This window comes from Rana temporaria, chromosome 1 (assembly GCF_905171775.1).
Source record: "Rana temporaria chromosome 1, aRanTem1.1, whole genome shotgun sequence".
Taxonomy (NCBI): Eukaryota; Metazoa; Chordata; class Amphibia; order Anura; family Ranidae; genus Rana; species Rana temporaria.
Window position 1 is genome coordinate 432,527,778 of NC_053489.1, and position 19,405 is coordinate 432,547,182.

Below are 19,405 nucleotides of genomic sequence, written 5' to 3' on the forward strand. Positions count from 1 at the left end.
TGCTGCAGACCTAATCCTTCCAAATGGTCAATGCAACTAGTATGTGGGCCCACATACTAGTTGCATTGACCATTTGGAAGGATTAGTTCTGCAGCAACTAGTATGTGGGCCCACATACTAGTTGCTGCAGACCTAATCCTTCCAAATGGTCAATGCAACTAGTATGTGGGCCCACATACTAGTTGCTGCAGACCCAATCCTTCCAAATGGTCAATGCAGGCGTCGGCGACGGGGTCCTGTGAGGAGTTGGCCCAGCAGGAGGTGTTTGATGTTTAGGGTATAGGTGGAGATGGTCTATAGGAGAGTGGTATTGGTATCTTATTTATTTATTTTTAGACGGTACTGCGACACTTTCGCACCGCCCTCGCCCTGATGAAGAGGCGACACTTTGCCTAAAAGCCTCGAAACGTTGGCATCCCTGTCTACACCCATGAGACAGTTTCTTAGAGGGCTTTTGCTGCTTCCCTTGTCGCTTGTACACAGGCCCGGACTGGGACAAGAAATAGGCCCGGGCATTTTAAACTGGGCAGCCCAGTCCCTGGGGGGAGTAGGTCGGAGATGTGGGGCAGGCGTTCGCAGGGGTGATCTTCACACATCAGATCACCCCATCACTATATCACCCTGAACGCCTGTTCCCCACTGTATCCCACCCACACATCTGTACCTCTCAAACCCCCCCACCACACACATCAGTTCCACTCTGTACCCCCTGCACATCTGCCCACCCCCTCATCTCACACACACACACACAAATTAGTTCTGTACCAGTACCCCCTGATCATCTGACCGCCCCCCCCTCACCACACACACATCAGTTCCTCTTTGTACCCCCCTGCACATCTGACCCCCCCCCTCACCACACACACATCAGTTCCTCTCTGTACCCCCCTGTACATCTGACCCCCCCTCACCACACACACACACACACACACATCAGTTCCTCTCTGTACCCCCCTGTACATCTGACCCCCCTCACCACACACATCAGTTCCTCTCTGTACCCCCTGCACATCTGACCCCCCCCCCTCACCACACACACACACATCAGTTCCTCTCTGTACCCCCCTGCACATCTGACCCCCCCCCCCCTCACCACACACACATCAGTTCCTCTCTGTACCCCCTGCACATCTGACCCCCCCTCACCACACACACATCAGTTCCTCTCTGTACCCCCTGCACATCTGACCCCCCCCCTCACCACACACACACATCAGTTCCTCTTTGTACCCCCTGCACATCTGACCCCCCCCTCACCACACACACATCAGTTCCTCTCTGTACCCCCCTGCACATCTGACCCCCCCCCACCACACACACACACACACACACAAACATCAGTTCCTCTCTGTACCCCCTGCACATCTGACCCCCCCCCCCCTCACCACACACACACACACACACACATCAGTTCCTCTCTGTACCCCCCTGCACATCTGACCCCCCCCCCCCCTCACCACACACACACACATCAGTTCCTCTCTGTACCCCCCTGCACATCTGACCCCCCCCCCCTTACCACACACACATCAGTTCCTCTCTGTACCCCCTGCACATCTGACCCCCCCCCCCCCCCTCACCACACACACACATCAGTTCCTCTTTGTACCCCCCTGCACATCTGACCCCCCCCCCCCACCACACACACACACAAACATCTGTTTCTCTCTGTACCCCCTGCACATCTGACCCCCCCCCCCCCTCACCACACACACACACACATCAGTTCCTCTCTGTACCCCCCTGCACATCTGACACCCCTCACCCTCACCACACACACACATCAGTTCCTCTCTGTACCCCCCTGCACATCTGACCCCCCCCCCCCTTACCACACACACATCAGTTCCTCTCTGTACCCCCTGCACATCTGACCCCCCCCCCCCCTCACCACACACACACATCAGTTCCTCTTTGTACCCCCCTGCACATCTGACCCCCCCCCCTCACCACACACACACACACATCAGTTCCTCTCTGTACCCCCCTGCACATCTGACCCCCCCTTACCACACACACATCAGTTCCTCTCTGTACCCCCCTGCACATCTGACCCCCCCCCTCACCACACACACACACACATCAGTTCCTCTCTGTACCCCCTGCACATCTGACCCCCCCCCCCCCCTCACCACACACACACACACATCAGTTCCTCTCTGTACCCCCTGCACATCTGACCCCCCCCCCTCACCACACACACACACACACACACACATCAGTTCCTCTTTGTACCCCCCTGCACATCTGACCCCCCCCCTCACCACACACACACACACACACACATCAGTTCCTCTCTGTACCCCCCTGCACATCTGACCCCCCCCCCCCCTTACCACACACACATCAGTTCCTCTCTGTACCCCCTGCACATCTGACCCCCCCCCTCACCACACACACACACATCAGTTCCTCTCTGTACCCCCTGCACATCTGACCCCCCCCCCCCCTCACCACACACACACACATCAGTTCCTCTCTGTACCCCCCTGCACATCTGACCCTCCCCCCCTACCACACACACATCAGTTCCTCTCTGTACCCCCCTGCACATCAGACCCCCTCACCACACACACACACACACCAGTTCCTCTCTGTACACAGTGCAATGCACTATAAAACTTGACAACAGAGTAACAGTTTTAATTCAAGTGACTAGGTGCAGGCTGCAGCACTGAGCATGCTGCCTGTGCTTTTTTTACTATACCTGAGCCAGCGGCGGTGATAGCTTGACCTCCAGGAGAGCGGCGCTGCTAACTGTCCTCAACAACAGACCCCTCAGCGATCAGGAGGAGGGGGAGCGAATATCACGCCAAGCCCAGAGGTACATGCAGGGCTTCCATCTCACCCGCTCCGGCCGGTTCCATGGATCCTGTAGCACTTACGGCCGGCTGCTCTGTGTCCCGGCTCTCTCCCCTCTTCTTCTGCTAGGCACTCGGGATAGAGATGTTCGGGATGTATTAGCTGGCGCCATAAGGCATGTTGTTTAAAAATGCCGGTCCACTCCTGCCTATTGCTAGAACCGGCCTGGCCCCTGAGTGTAACTATAACTTCAGCGCGGCCGGCCCGCGCGGTGTCTATCCCCTGCATGTGCGGGGACACTGAGGACAGGAGCCTTCTCTTCCGTCTTTAGGAATGCCCGTATAGCGGGAGATGAGCAGCAGCCGCGGTCTGTGTTAACCCCGTCCTGACCACGGTTGCTGCTTACCTCCCGCTGTGCGGCCCAATCATCAGTCCAGGGACCGCAGCCCACCGGGAAAATGCCCGGTGTGCCCTATGGCCAGTCCGGGCCTGCTTGTACACGTATATAATTTTGAATGTGTGTCTCATCATGAATGATGTAGGGTATCGTTGTTAGTTGTCCGCCCTAGGTCGTGCCCTCTTTCTCTTAATTGGTCATTTGGGAGCTTTATATCTTATGCTGTTAACAAATTTTTTCTTTGACACGTTGTCTACGAACAACACTATTTAAACGAAATAAAATTTGATACTTTTGATACATATTTGTTGACTATTTTAGTCCTATACTCTAACCTATCTCCCACGTTTAAAATCCCACTGAGGAAACACACCCCTTCGGGGGTACAGCAATTGGCTTATTTAGGGATGTGGTGAGATCTTGGTTCTTTGTGTACACACGTAAGGGACACCTACATGTTTCTTATAGGAGAGTGGTATGTGAACGGTATGGGGATTTGTTTGCAGTTGCAGAGTGAGGGTTACCATGAATGGAAGTGAGTTCTGAAGGTCTGGTTTGGTGATCGAGAGGTGAGTCTTGTGCATCACCGCCAGGCCTCCTCCTCTTTGCCCCACTCTGTTTTCTGTTAGAATGCGATAATTCTCTGGCACCAGTTCTCCTAGAATGGTGTTACAGTCGGCTGTTATACAGCTTTCTGTGATAAAGAGGCAGTCTAAATCGTGTTGTATGATGAAATCATGGATTTCTTGTCGGTGCTTTACTGCCGATCTTGTGTTTACCAAAGCGCATGAAATGTGCTTTGGCTGGGAAGTACACGTGTAATTTTTGACTGTTGATCGTCGATCGATTCTTAACAGTTGCTTCTCCTTAGAGCTTTTTTGGTGACGGCTGGTAATAATGAGGCGGATGGCTTTAGACCCCAAATGATTTTTGGGGAGTATCTCAGATTAGCAATAATCGCAGAAACGCAGAGTATGGTGATAGTGGTTGAATGTTGAACGGGGAGGTATTCAATGACGATGGGAAAGAAAATTTTAGGTTGGGCCCCAAACTTGCTAAACCATCCCTCCCCGTTGATCCAGAGGAAGGCGAAAAAAACCCTACCGTGTAATGCCAATCTGCAGCGACAGGGGAAAAAATTCCTTCCTGATCCCTCAGGGGCGATCCCTGGATCAACTGCTAACTGGTGGAGGTCCCTGGATTTATTACCAGCTAGAGCTGATGATGGGGGGGCGGAGGGGGGGTATGCTCACCCCTGAGTTTGGTGGCTTTCAGAGGTGGGTGCTAGTGTTTTTTTGGCTGCAGAAGGGGAGTAGGGGGTAAGAGCACAGAGATGTCCCTGTTACTGGGGTGTAGCAAGATGGCCGCCGACCGGGACTAGGCCCGAGCCGGGGCCTGTGCAGCTGGGTAAGTCCGGTCGATTCGGTGGAGGAGGCTCTGGGGCACCGGGGGGAGACGTTGGAGATCCTCCTGGGGCGAGGGGGGGTTTAAGATGTTTTTAAGGGGGATTAATCCGGTGAAAGTGTGGCGCGCCGCGGTTGAAGCCGTGGACTTTCCTGAGCCCGCGTAAAAATTGCAGCGAAATCTTGCAGTGGTGTTGTGGATGGCGGGAGCTGTGGGGCTTACCTTGGGGCGGGGAGATGCTCCGATCGCGGCTGGGGGTGTGGAAGGATAATGATCTGGCCGGCACTACACTATGCTGGGCCGCAGCCGCGGCTTGTCCTGAAAAGGACGGCCGCAAACTGTCCCTGTGGGAGGGCGGATTGTCCTGAGAAGCAGCCCTTACCTTGCCTGATGGTTCTGCGGGAGGAAAGAGGGAGGAAAAAGGGGAAGGAAAGTGCACGAGTCCTGGGTGCTGGGGCAGGGGAGCTGGGAGAACCCTGCCTGTCTGGAGCTAGGAGCCACACGTCCTACTGCTAGGAGCGTGCGCCGATTACTACAAGCACCAGTTCTAGCCCTGGGAGTGAGAGCAGCCAACAAATGCGGATTTGTGTACTGAACCACCAGCCAAGTATTCCCTCTGGATCCTAACAGAGACTCAGCCTACAAATACGGAACATATTAAGAAGAATTAAGGGGTGTAGAGGTCCTGATTTTATATCTTCTAATACAGGGCTCAAAATTTCAAGTCCTGAGCTACTAGCCAGGCCTCAAGGGTTACTCGCTACCAGTTGCCCCACCCAACCCGCCCCGCCCCTAAACACGGCCTCATAAATTATCTCATGAAATGACACCACTAAGGCCGAGTACTCACGATCAAACATGTCCGATGAAACCGGTCCGCAGACCGTTTTCATCGGACATGTCTGCCCGGGGACTTCTGTTCGATGGCCGTACACACCATCGAACAGAGGTCCGCGCGTAAACAATACGCGGGGCGTGTCCGCGGTGTCGCCGCGTCGATGACGCGGTGTCGCCGCAACAATGACGCGGCGACGTGGGCGGCCTGCCTTTAAAAGGCTTCCACGCATGCGTCGAAGTCATTCGACGCATGCGAGGGATGGCGGGCGGCAGGACATGTACGGTAGGTCTGTACAGACGACCGTACATGTCCGGGTGGACAGGTTTCCAGCGGACTGTTTTAAAGCAAGTCCAGGAAACAGTTGTCCGCTGGAAACCTGTCCGATCCGCCCGAAAATGGTCCGCTCGGGCCTACACACGGCCAAACATGTCTGCTGAAACTGGTCCGCGGAGTACGGGGCCTTATGCAGCCTTGTGTCCACCAAACGCAGCCCGTGATTACCATGCAGCCCGTGTTCTCCACATGCAGCCCGTGTTCACCACATGCAGCCCGTGTCCACCACATGCAGCCCGTCTCCACCACATGCAGCCCGTCTCCACCAAATGCAGCCCGTCTCCACCACATGCAGCCCGTGTTTACCATGCAGCCCGTGTCCACCACATGCAGCCCACGTTTACCATGCAGCCCGTGTCCACACCATGCAGCTCGTGTCCACACCATGCAGCCTGTGTCCACCACATGTAGCCTACCTGTGCAGGGGAGGAGAGGAACAGGAGAACCACCCAGGTGATCAGCGCGCAGAGGGGGAGCACATGATAACAGTTTTCATTTTAATTGCAGAGTTCCCGCCGCTCAACGTCATATTCAGCCTCGCCCCCTGGGTGGGGAACTTTGATTGACAGATCACCCGTCACCAGGATTGGACGGGTGATCTGTCTATCAAAGTCCCGGGACCAGGGGGCGGGGCTGGATCTGACAGCGAGCGACGGGGAACACTGCAATTAAAATGAAAACTGTTACCTTGTGTTCCCCCGCGCTGTGCTCTAAACACCCGGGCGGCTCTTTCTCTCTTCCCCCTCCGCGGTCACTGGGAGAAGAACTCCCATTACACAGGCTGCCGGCGGTGCTTGCCCCCCCTCCGGCTCCCAGGCAGCCCTTCCTCGCCAGACCTCAAAATCCACTCGCAAAATGCGAGCAGGCGAGTGGATTTTTTGAGGGCTGTTCTAATATTTGGCAGAGGGAATATATAGCTGTTTATTTTACTAAAAGCAAGTGGACACACTGTGCACTTTGCAAAGTGCAGTTGCACTCTGTAAAGGGCATTTGCCCCAGAGCTTAGTAAATTAGGTGAAGCTTCCTACTGCAAAGAATACCCAATCACATGCAAGGAAAAAAAAGAAGAAATACAGCATTTTTGCTTGCACATGATCAAATGATGGAAGTCAATAAAGCTCCCCCTTATTCAATAAGCTATAGAGCGTATCGGGGTATCTGCACTTGCAAAGTGTGCATTCTTGCCTTTATTAAATCAACCCCATAGTCTCACGACGGAAGACTGTGTGACCACAATAAACCAACACTCATACCTGGACCAAAGCTAGATATGGCTTCTGTCAGCTAGTGCTAGCAAGAAATAAAATATACCATGTATAAGAACATTTATTTGTAATCAATAAACAGGCACAAAATGACAACATACAGTAGAAGTGTGATGTGTAAAAGAGACCAAGGCCCCGTACACACGAGGGGATATCCGCTGGAAACGGTCCGCCGGACCGTTTCCAGCGGACATTCCTCCTCCGGATTTTGATCCGATGGCTTGTACACACCATCGGATCAAAATCCGCGCGGAAAACATCCGTGGTGACGTGTCGCGCCGTCGCCGCGATGATGACGCGGCGACGTGCGCGACGCTGGAGGGTAACTACTTCCACGCATGCGTCGAATCATTACGACGCATGCGAGGGATGGGAGCGGACGGATTGATCCGGTGAGTCTGTACAGACGACCGGATCAATCCGCTGGAAACGATTCAAGCGGATAGATTTCTTAGCATGCTAAGAAATTTCTATCCGCTTGAAATCGATCGGCCGGACAAATCTCCGCGGAAAAATATCCGCTAGGCCGTACAGACGACCGGATTTGTCCGCTGGAACTGATCCGCGGATCAATCCCAGCGGATAGATCCGGTCGTCTGTACGAGGCCCAAGTGGTTCATTGAGTCTGCCCCTTATTTTTTTTACTTTTTAGTAGAGATTTATGTTTGTCCCAGGCATATTTAAATTCACTTACGGTTGACTGATTCACTACCTTTGCTAGAATTTTGTTCCAAGCATCAACAAAAATTTTGGTAAAAAAATATATATTTTTTAAGGTTGAACTTTGAACTTTTCATCTGCTATGAACTTCACTTCATAGTGTAAAAAAATATTCTCCTGAACATTATTCATACAAGTGACACACAGATAGTGATAGGCCCCGTACACACGGCCGAGGAACTCGACGTGCCAAACACATCGAGTTCCTCGGCGTGTTCAGTCCTGGAGCCGCCGAGGAGCTTGGCGGGCCGAGTTCTCCCATAGAACAACGAGGAAATAGAGAACATGTTCTCTATTTCCTCGCCGAGGTCCTTGTCGGCTTCCTCGGCCGAAAGTGTACACACGGCCGGGTTTCTCGGCGGAATTCAGCTTCCGACCGAGTTTCTGGCTGAATTCTGCCGAGAAACTCGGTCGTGTGTACGGGGCCATACACATAAATGACAAACCATAGCTGGCTTTTTTTGATGATGCCCATTTTTTTTGCTTGTCCTAGGATCAGAAAGTATTCAAATCCTCTTAACCACAATTAAGTGAAGGTGAAAGAGAAATAACTACCATATTTATCGGCGTATAACATGCACAGGCGTATAACACACACCTTCAATTTTTTTTTAAAATAAACCACTTGGAAGCAAAGTAATGGTCAGTGCCCATCAATGCAGCCTGGTTAGTGCCCATCTGCAGTCTCAATGCAGCCTGATCTGTGACCATCTGCAGCCTGATCTGCGCCCATCTGCAGCCTGATCTGTGCAGCATGATTAGTGCCCATCTTCAGCCTGATTATTGCCCATCTGCAGCCTCAATGCCGTCTGATCTGTGCCCATCTGCAACCTGATCTGTGCCCATCTGCAGCCTGATCTGCACCCATTTGCAGCCTGATCTGTGTCCATCTGCAGCCTGATCTACATCCATCTGCAGCCTGATCTATGCCCATCTGCAGCCAATCTCCCATCCATGCAGCCTGATGCCCACCTGCAGCCTCACCATCTCTCATGCAGGAAATCACTGAGCCATCATCTCCTGTTTAGGTCTCAGTCGGCAGTCACATACACAGTCCCGCTTCTGCCATCGGCATTGGACCAGCTCCTGTGATTGACGGTCCAATGCCGGTGGCGGAGACGGGACTGTGTGTGTGACGTCAGAGCTGAGTGACAGCCGAGTAAACAGGAGATGACGGCTCAGTGATTCTGGCGGCGCTCGTCCCCCTCCTTCTCTTCCGAGGTACACTATAGACGTATGACACACACCCGTGATTGTCCCCCTATTTTCAGGGGGAAAAGGTGTGTGTTATACGCTGATAAATACGGTATATATACACTGTATATAAATCAGGGAGATGTATGTTTACCCCTTAACGCCAGTGCCTCCTGGCCCTTTAAGAGGTTTCTGATGCCGGAAGGCGGGGGTGGGGTTTCTGATCATGTGACCACCGTGATTGAAAGTCACAGTGGTCACATGATCGGAAAGCTGCCGTTCGCAAGAAGAGATTTGGGGCTTTCTGGTAGCAGCCGGTAATGCCCAAGTCGCATGCTCTCAGCACAGCTCTGTTTACATTCTGGTAGGCATATATGTAGAAATATGTCCTCTAAAAAAAAATTCAACAACTTACCTTTTTTATAAGATCGGACAATTCCATTTCAGTTTTTTGCTGAGCCATATCTGTTTTTACTTCTGAATATGTGTCGCTGATGATGGCTAAAAACATGTTCTGTTGGAAAAATAAATAAAAAAATTCAGGTAATTAAGACGAAAATTACTATAAAAAAAAAACCCAGCCCTAAACCTGAACTGTAATATAAACCAAACCCTCAAACTAAACTAACTTATAACAAACGCAACCCTCAAAACATAACCACTAACTCAAACCTACCCCAGAACCCAATGCCTACCGTAAGCCCAATCCCTAAACAAAACCCCCAAAATGTGTATGTCTGCTAAATCGATAGAAAAAAAACACGTATACTCAGTAAATCCCTCCAATACATGCACATTTTCCAGTGGTTTTCTTTCTTTTTTTTCAATAGGTTTTTATGGATTTAAAATTTTTGGGCAAACAGTACCACTGCAGTAAAGAAAGCGTGATGTGTACATTTCCTCATGTTTTATACCTTTAAAAATTCTAAAACTACAGCAAAATATCCAGTGATCTGGTGGAAATCCAGTGGATTCTGAGCTCCCTGTTTTGACTGACAACACAGGGTCTTGCTTCACTGAAATCTCATCAATGGTTGTCACTCCTGTCTGCATGACTAAGAACGCCATCTATCCCCACCCTCTCTATGGGCCAGATTCACAAAAGGGATACGACGGCGTTTCTCCTGATACGCCGTCGTATCCCTGTTTCTATCTATGCGACTGATTCATAGAATCAGTTACGCATAGATATCCCTAAGATCCGACAGGTGTAATTGTTTTACACTGTCGGATCTTAGGATGCAGTACCGCGGCCGCCGCTGGGGGGAGTTTGTGTCGTAAACCAGCGTCGGGTATGCAAATTAGGAGTTACGGCGGATCCCCGACGGATTTTCGTGTTCGCTACGTCGCCGCTAGTCTAGTTTCCCGTCGCAAAGTTAGTCGTCGTTTTAGGTGCCCTAACTTTAGGCTGCATTCACATCTAGGCAAACAAAATCGCTGCGTTTTGTCCCGCGAATTGCGGGGACAAATAGCGGCGTTTTGTGCCGCGATTGTCCGCCTAGATGTGCCCCTAGATTGTCCCCCTATGGAGATGGTTCCCATCTCCTATGCCGAATGCCGAAAGCCGCCTGAAAAAAAGGTCCGGGACTTTTTTTCAGGCGGCAGGCGTGGAGATGTGAACCATCTCTATAGAGGGCAATGTTAAATCATCCCTCTGGCGTCTTGGGGCGGCAGCGGCGTCACACTACAGGCGACAAAACGCCTAGGTGTGAATGGGGGCTTAGTCAACAAACGTATTGCTGTCTAAAGTATGGCCGTCGTTCCCGCGTCGAAATTTTAAATTTAACGTCGTTTGCGCAACACATCCGGGAATACGGAAGTACGCTACGCGCGTCGCCGTTCGTAAAATGACGTCATGGCGCGCAAAGCACGGCGGGAGTTAGGAAACGGAGCATGCGCAGTAGGTCCGGTGCGGGAGCGCGCCTAATTTAAATGGCACACGCCCATTTGAATTGGCCCGCCTTGCTCCGGAGGCCGCGGGCGTAGTTTTTATCGCAAGTGCTTTGTGAATCAGGCACTTGCGATGAAAACTTGCGGCGGTGTAACGTATCTACGATACGTTACGCCGCCGCGATTCTACGTGAATCTGGTCCTATCTCTCTCCACATGTATACATGGATTTCTTTCCCCGCAAACTGCTGCTGCCCTGCCTACCAAGAGCCTGTGTATGTTGAGAACATATATGCGAATTATGCATTTGCATTTTAACCGCATCTAATTTGCATAACATGCGGGACCGGCTTTCAATGGAGCTGATTCACATATGTCCGGGGCGGCTTTTCCCCCTCTTTTATGATTGGCTGTGGCAGAGGGCAGGGAAGACAATATAGAGGTCTAATAGATCTCAGATGTCTCCATGAAGACACCCTTTTATCACATATGAGACTTGTTAGACCCCTTGTGATAGCAATAGTTTAATGAAAATAAAATAAAAGCAACCCTTTTGCCTTGCACACAAATGCAAACGCATGCAAAGGGTTTGATTGTGCCACATATCAACATGAACGTTGTAGTGAGATCAATCATTTTAGGACCATTATTCACAGTTAACTCTAAATTGAGTGTAAAGGCTTTTAACCAGTTCCCGACTGGCTAACGCAGATATACTGCAGCACAATGGCTTTCCTAGGTGAAATCCCATACAGGTACATCCTTCCCCTTAGTGGCCACCAGAGGGCATGCACACTGGGCCGCTGCACGGCGGGGACCCGATGCGTGTGGCTTGTAGGCACGATCACCGCCGACCAGGCGCGATCGTGTGCATGAGCGCCAGCACGGGGATTGGTGTGTGTAAACACACTAATACCTGTGCTGTCAGGGCAGAGGAGACACTAATAGGTGGATTCAGAAAGACTTAGGCCGGCGTATCAGTAGATACGCCGGCCCAAGTCTGAATTTGCACCGGTGCTAATTTAAGCGTATTCTGGAAACCAGATACGCTTAAATTAGGCTCAGATATGAGCGGTGTAAGTGTCTTACACCGTCGTATCCTAAAGTGTAATTTTTAGGCTGACCGCTAGGTGGCGCTTCCATTGCGGTCGGCGTAGAATATGTAAATCACTAGATATGCCTATTCACGAACGTACGCCCGGCCGACGCAGTACAGATACGCTGTTTACGTAACGCATTATCAGGCCTAAAGTTATTCCATCAAATAGCTGGAATAGTAATGTTAAGTATGGCCGTCGTTCCCGCGTCGAAATTCGAAAATTTTACGTTGTTTGCGTAAGTCGTCCGTGAATAGGGATTTACGTCATTTACGTCCACGTCGAAACCAATAGGACCGTGCAGCGTACTTTGCCGCAATGCACACTGGGATATGTAGGCAGACGGCGCATGCGCCGTTCGTAAAATACGTCAATCATGTAAGGACACCCCCCATTACCATAAAACATGCCCCCTCAGCTAAATTTGAATTAGGCGCCATTACGCCCGCCCGATTTACGCTACGCCGCCGTAACTTAGCAGGCAAGTACTTTGTGAATCATGTACTTGCCTCGCTAACTTACGGCGGCGTAGTGTAAACACGATACACTACGCCGCCGCAAAGTTAGGGCGGGCTTTCTGAATCCAGCTATAAGTCTACTAAGTAGGAACAGCGATATGTCTCCTCACCTTGTAAGTCACATCCCCATACAGTTAGAACACACACTGAGGGAACACACACTTAATCCCTTGAGCGCCCCCTAGTGTTAACCCCTCCCCTGCCAGTGACATTTACACAGTAAGCACTGATCGCTGTATAAGTGTCAATGGTCCCAAAAATGTGTCAAAAGTGTCCGATCTGTCCACCGTAATGTAGCAATACCGCTAAAAATCGCAGATCACCACCATTACTAGTAAAAGAAAAATAATAATAATAAAAATGCCATACATTTTTCCTATAGTTTGTAGAAGCTATAACTTTTGTACAAACCAATCAATATATGCTTACTGACATTTTTTTACCAAAAATAAGTAAAAGAATATATATATACACACATATATATATATATATATATATATATATATATATATATATATATATATAATTGGCCTAAACTTAATGAAGAAATTTGTTTTTTGTTCTTTTTTAATTGGGGATATTTATTATAGCAAAAAGTTAAAAATATATTAATTTTTTCCAAAATTGGCGCTCTTTTTTTGCTTATAGCGCAAAAAATAAAAACCGCAGAGGTGATCAAATACCACCAAAAGAAATCTCTATTTGTGGGGAAAAAAGGACGCAAATTTTGTTTGGGTACAGCATCGTACAACCGCACAATTGTCAGTTAAAGCGACGCAGTGCCAAATTGTAAAAAGTGCTCTGGTCAGAAAAGGGGGTAAAATCTTCCAGGGCTGAATCGGTTAAAGCATCACCTATGGACACCTTTGTGTACTGTCGTTTTTCACCATTTCACAGGTGCACACAATTTAAAGGCTTAAAAGTTATTTGCCATCTGTTTACTTGTTGCACCCCCAATTTTATCTAGGGCCGAAACAACTAATCGATTATGAAAGTAATCAATTTTCATAATCGATTAATCAGCCAGTAACATAATGGGGTTAAAAAAAAAAAAATTAGCCCTTTATAGTACAAAAAAAAACAAATCGCTACTATAAATATTACTTTCACTGTCCCACAGTAAAAAAATGAACCCCTTACAGTAGCGATTATTTGCTCTTTTTGTACTTATTTTTGTTTTTTTAACCCCATTATTTTACTAAACATCTCAGGCCAGGGTCACACCTCTGTTTTTTGGTGCTTTTTGCAGAAACACACTACAGTTCATTTACATGTTTTTCCGTTCACATCCATGATTTTTTTTCAGCTGCTGCGTATTTGGAAAGGGCAAGGACTTTTTAATGCAAAACGGTGCGATTTTGTTTTTTTTGGTTCAATATACTTCAATGGAGAAGCTGCAGAAAAGCATGTAATGTGTTTTTGCGGCAATTTGTGTTTTGTAATCTGCCCAACAACAAATTGGCCCAAAAATTTTTAAAAATGCTATTTTTTTTTTAAGGCTATTATCCGATTAATCGAAACAATAATCGGCCAACTAATCGACTATGAAAATAATCGTTAGTTGCAGCCCTAATTTTATCACAAAATTGGGAATCACATGACATCCATTACATTTTTCTTTTGTATTTTTTTTTTACTGAAAATGTGTTTGATAAACATTTGCGCAAATATTGTGCGACATAAAAAAAATTGAAAAAAAATCCTTTTTTTTTTTTTTTACAAGACCTCTGTTTTCAGAAATTATATCATTGTTTTGAGGGTTTTAGGTCATTTTCTAGCATTTGACCATGTGTATGCAAAAATGAAAAAAATTGCTCCGGACATAAAATAGTTGAACAACAGATCACACCTAGAGATTATTACACATACCAAAAGTATGAAGAAGATAAAAAAGACAAATGATGAAAAATAGATGGGCCCCAATATTCGATCTGCTTCCTCAACCTTGGCAAAGTCGAAATCTCCCAGAATAAGACGGAACTGGGTAAAGCTAAAAAAGAAAGAAAAAATACCAGTTGGTTCTACTTCAAATTTTATATAAATATATTTCAACAAGTAATTCAACATATTTTTTTTTTGCTTGTAAATAGTGAAATAATAAGTCTGAGGCCGCGTACACACGGTCGATCCATCCGATGAGAATGGTCCGACGGACCGTTTTCATCGGTTCACCGCTGAAGCAGACTGATGGTCTGATGTGCGTATAACACCATTGTTCCAAAAACCGATCGGGTCAGAATGCGGTGACGTAAAACACAACGACGTGCTGAAAAAAATGAAGTTCAATGCTTCCAAGCATGCGTCGACTTGATTCTGAGCATGCGCAGGTTTTGAACCAATGCTTTTGTGTACTAACCATCGGTTTGGACCAATCGGTCAGCGGGCCATCGGTTCGATTTTAAAGCAAGTTACCGATGGGGCGTACACACGGACGGTTTGGACCGATGAAACTGAACTTCGGTCCCTTTTCATCGGTTTGGACCAATGGTGTGTACGCGGCCTAAGTGTTCAATCTTTTTACAGGGCTGTAAACCAACATAATAATGAATCAGCCCAGTGGAAACTCTTATTCACAAACCACGTTCTGTGCAGAAAAAGCCTTCTCTGAATATCGTGTCACCATCAAGCTGTGCTCCCTTTATCGTGCTTACCTCCTATCTAGACCTCTAAATCATATGTTAAAAAATGGTGGGAATACATCTCTCCTTGTGTCTCAAAGCGCTAGGTTTTTTTTCAGTATGCAATTCTCAGGGGTCCGTGCAAATGCTCACTTAAGAAGGTGCATGCCCCCCAAAATTTAGAAAATCTGTAATCCATGGCTGGAATCCTCAATGGCCCCTTTCACACGGGGCGGACTGCAGCTGGGATCCGCTTGCTCAGTGGTGGGGATCTGTCCATGGAGCTGAGCAGGCGGATGAAGGGTCTGTGTCTGCTCTGCTTATGCAGAGCAGACACAGACCGCTCTCCTCTATGGGCAGCCAAATGTAAACAGACCGCCTGTTCATTTACACCGGACTATGATCCAATCCAATCCGCTGGACAAAAGGGGAACTTTTTGGCAGATTGGATTGGATGCAGGCAGGTTTAAATGGCCACTTCATAGAGAAGAATGGAGGTTCCGATCCGTTTTTCAGGCAGGACAGAGGAGAACATCAATGTTAAATGGCTTTACTCAGAGGTGCCCTCTTTGGATGTAACTTCCTAGAGTACCGTCTCCAGGTGTTTCTTGGATTTTGGAATGCGCTTGGGGGAAGAGGGGAGGCACGTGTGTGTCTGTTTGTGTGTGTGAATGGTTGGATGCGAGTTCTGTTTGTATTTTTTTCTTGATTTGTGTGTAACTAATAGCTAGATTCAGAGAGAATGGCTTAACTGTGAGCCGGCGTAGCGTATCGCATATACGCTACGCCGCCGTAAGTCAGAGAGGCAAGTGCTGTATTCACAAAGCACTTGCCTCCTAAGTTACGGCAGCGTAGCGTAAATGGGCCGGCCTAAGCGCGCCTAATTCAAATGAGGAACAGGGGGGCGTGTTTTATGTAAATGATTCGTGACCTGACGTGATTGACGTTTTTTACGAACGGCGCATGCGCCGTCTGTGGACATATCCCAGTGTGCATTGCTCCAAAGTACGCCACAAGAACGTATTGGTTTCAAAGTGAACGTAAATTACGTCCAGCCCCATTCACGGACGACTTACGCAAAACAACATAAAATTTTCAAATTTCGACGCGGGAACGACGGCCATACTTAACTAGGCCAGCTATTTGTTCGACTAACTTTACGCCGGAAAAAGCCTTACGTAAACGGCGTAAAAAAATGCGCCGGGCGCACGTACGTTTCTGAATCGGCGTATCTAGTCATTTGCATATTCTACGCCGAACTCAACGGAAGCGCCACCTAGCGGCCAGCGTAAATATGCACCCTAAGATACGACGGCGTAGGAGACTTACGCCGCTCGTATCTTAGCCTCATTTAAGCGTATCTGGTTTCCAGAATACTCTTAAATTTACGGCGGCGTAGATTCAGAGTTACGACAGCGTATCTACTGATACGCCGGCGTAACTGTCTCTGAATCTAGCTATAAGACTGTGTTATGCCATTATTGGTACTGTATGCCGAGTTCCACCTTTACATATGTTGTTCTGAATTGTGTCTGGCTTGCAGGACATTATACACACAGTGGGGTTGATTTACTAAAACTGGAGAATGCAAAATCTGGTGCAGCGCTGCATTGCAGCCAATCAGCTTCTAACTTCAGCTTGTTCAATTAAGCTTTGACAAACAAACCTGGAAGCTGATTGGTTTCTATGCAGAACTGCACCAGATTTTGCACTCTCTAGTTTTAGTAAATCAACCCCACAGTACCCTGTGTCGTTTTTTTTTTCCAATGCAAAAATCCAAATAAATGGCCTTGTCCCTGTTATAAAAAAAAATAAAAAAATAAAAAAAATACAAATAAACAAAATAAATATTTAAACGATGCACCATTTTTATTTAGTTTAATAGTGCATTTATTCTGTGGATGAATCACAGGGTGTGCAAGATTGCTTATTTTCTGAAATATAAGCATTTTTTTTTAACTGCGCAGTGACTGAGATATTTCCTGCGTTGCCTCAATCGGAAAAAAGCACAACTAATTATTGCCACTAGATGGCGCCAATGATCCCTGGTATTAAAGTGTATTACGCCAACACTGCACCTCTGCAAACGATTCACACAGCAAATTTTTAAACGCATATAGGCAGATTCAGAGAGAGTTACGACTCTGAATCTACGCCGTCGTAAATTTATGCGCATTCTGGAAACCAGATACGCTTAAATTAGGCTAAGATACAAGCGGCGTAAGTCTCCTACGCCGTCGTATCTTAGGGTGCAATTTTTCTGCTGGCCGCTAGGTGGCGCTTCCGTTGAGTTCGGCGTAGAATATGTAAATGACTAGATACGCCGATTCACGAGCGTACGTGCACCCGTCGCAGTAAAGATACGCTGTTTCCGTAAGAGCTACGCCGGCGTAAAGATAAAGCTGCCCCTAGTTGGCCTAGTCAATGTTAAGTATGGCCGTCGTTCCCGCGTCGAAATGTGAAAATTTTACGTCGTTTGCGTAAGTCGTCCGTGAATAGGGCTGGACGTAATTTACGTTCACGTCGAAACCAATACGTCCTTGCGGCGTACTTTGGAGCAATGCACACTGGGATATGTACACGGACAGCGCATGCGCCGTTCGTAAAAAACGTCAATCACGTCGGGTCACCAATCATTTACATAAAACACGCCCCCTCATTTGAATAAGGCGCACTTACGCCAGCCCCATTTACGCTACGCCGCCGTAAGTTAGGGGGCAAGTGCTTCGTGAATACACCACTTGCCTCTCTGACTTACGGTGGCGTAGCGTAAATACGATACGCTACGCAGCCGGAAAGATGCGCCGCCGTACCTGAATCTAGGTAATAGACTAGTGTCAGAAAGCATGTGCACAGACAGTAAAGAGCATAGCTTCATAGACCATTAGATACTCTTATTCAAGGTTTATCTTGGGGCCAGTTCACACATTCTGCATTGTAAACCACCAAGTTTTCTCATGTAGGAAATGTCCGTTCTGGCTGGACGTGTAGTGTGTTTTAAATGCACAGCAAGGTTTACCTTAACCTCCCTGGGCGGTATGATTCTTTCCGAAAAAACATGCTGAAAGCGGTACCATTATTTGCAAGGAAATTTGGCGTTTTATATTGTAGGTCTGTAATTTTTAGAAATAACTCACTTAAATCTGACCAAACAAGATTCTAATAGGCATCCCAGGTATGACATTTTTTTAAAAACAAAATTATAAATTATAATATAATAAATAATTATAACAAATAATAATATAATTATAATAAAAATTATTCAATAATGTAATCAAATTAAAATCACTGAAATTTGCTCAGTTGCAGAATTGTTGCTGTCATTATTTTTTTTTTTTTATGACGAATTTCCCCACAAATCGCTATCGCACAATTCTGCAAGTGATTATAATTTATTATCGCTGTTTTTTAGCTGATCTAAAACTATTTTTGACATAAAGGGACACTTTTGGTTGCTATGGACAATCTACAGTTTGCAGGGAGAAAGAACAGTTTTTATTATATAAAATGACATGCATGACACAGGACAGACCACTAGGGACAAGGGGGGGGTGTATTTTTTACATACAGTACTGTAATCTATAAGATTACAGTATACTGTATGTAAGGTGTTTGTTTACGTTTTTGAATTTGGCGCCGTTCTCCGTCCCCGTGCGTCGTAACGTCGCAGGGAACGGAGATCGGCGTCACACGGAGGCACTATGTGAATCGAGCGAGGTCCCGCTCGCTCACACAGCGCGGTGGCATCGCTGGATCCAGGGACAAGGTAAGTAAAAAGTGCCTGTGGATCTAGCGAGGCAAGCCCGAGACTGACTCGGGGTTACCGATCGTAGCAGGAAAATCTAACCCCGAGTCAGTCTCGGGAAGACCGCCAGGGAGGTTAATATGTGTGTTAATAGTGTCAACATTGCATCATATAATTGATTTCCATGCACCATCGATCAACTACGGTGCAGAGAAACACAGAGAGAAATGGAGCTATGGGCAGGGCCGGATTAGGAGACTCATGGGCCCGGTGCTGAGGATTTGGTTTTCCACTAAAATAATACGAACTAGAGAAAAGAAAGACGATAGCAAATGGTCCCAACAGTAAATAAATGATTTAATAAAACTTTTATTTGGTCACTTAATAAAGGGTCACCACTAGAAAAAAATGTTATGCAATAGAAGATATACATTCACTGGCCACTTTATCAGGTACACCATGCTAGTACCCGGTTGAACCCTCCTTTGCCTTCAGAACGGCCTTAATGGGCATGACAAGTCGTTCCCCATGTTTTCCAATAAGTACAATTCATATCTGTGAAACTTCAAGTCCCTGCACTACTT

The 19,405-nt window shown here is 47.5% G+C and overlaps 1 protein-coding gene across 2 annotated transcripts in view; it reads right to left on the reverse strand.

Moving 5' to 3' along the window:
- Window positions 1–19,405, reverse strand: part of PKD2 (polycystin 2, transient receptor potential cation channel) — a 98,195-nt gene that overhangs the window by 24,753 nt on the left and 54,037 nt on the right. For both annotated transcript variants that reach the window (XM_040325795.1, XM_040325786.1), the window contains exons 9-10: window positions 14,328–14,448; window positions 9,369–9,467 (exon numbers count right to left, since the gene is read on the reverse strand). In XM_040325795.1, the coding sequence (XP_040181729.1) occupies window positions 9,369–9,467; window positions 14,328–14,448 (220 nt within the window). The remainder of the gene's footprint in view (window positions 1–9,368; window positions 9,468–14,327; window positions 14,449–19,405) is intronic.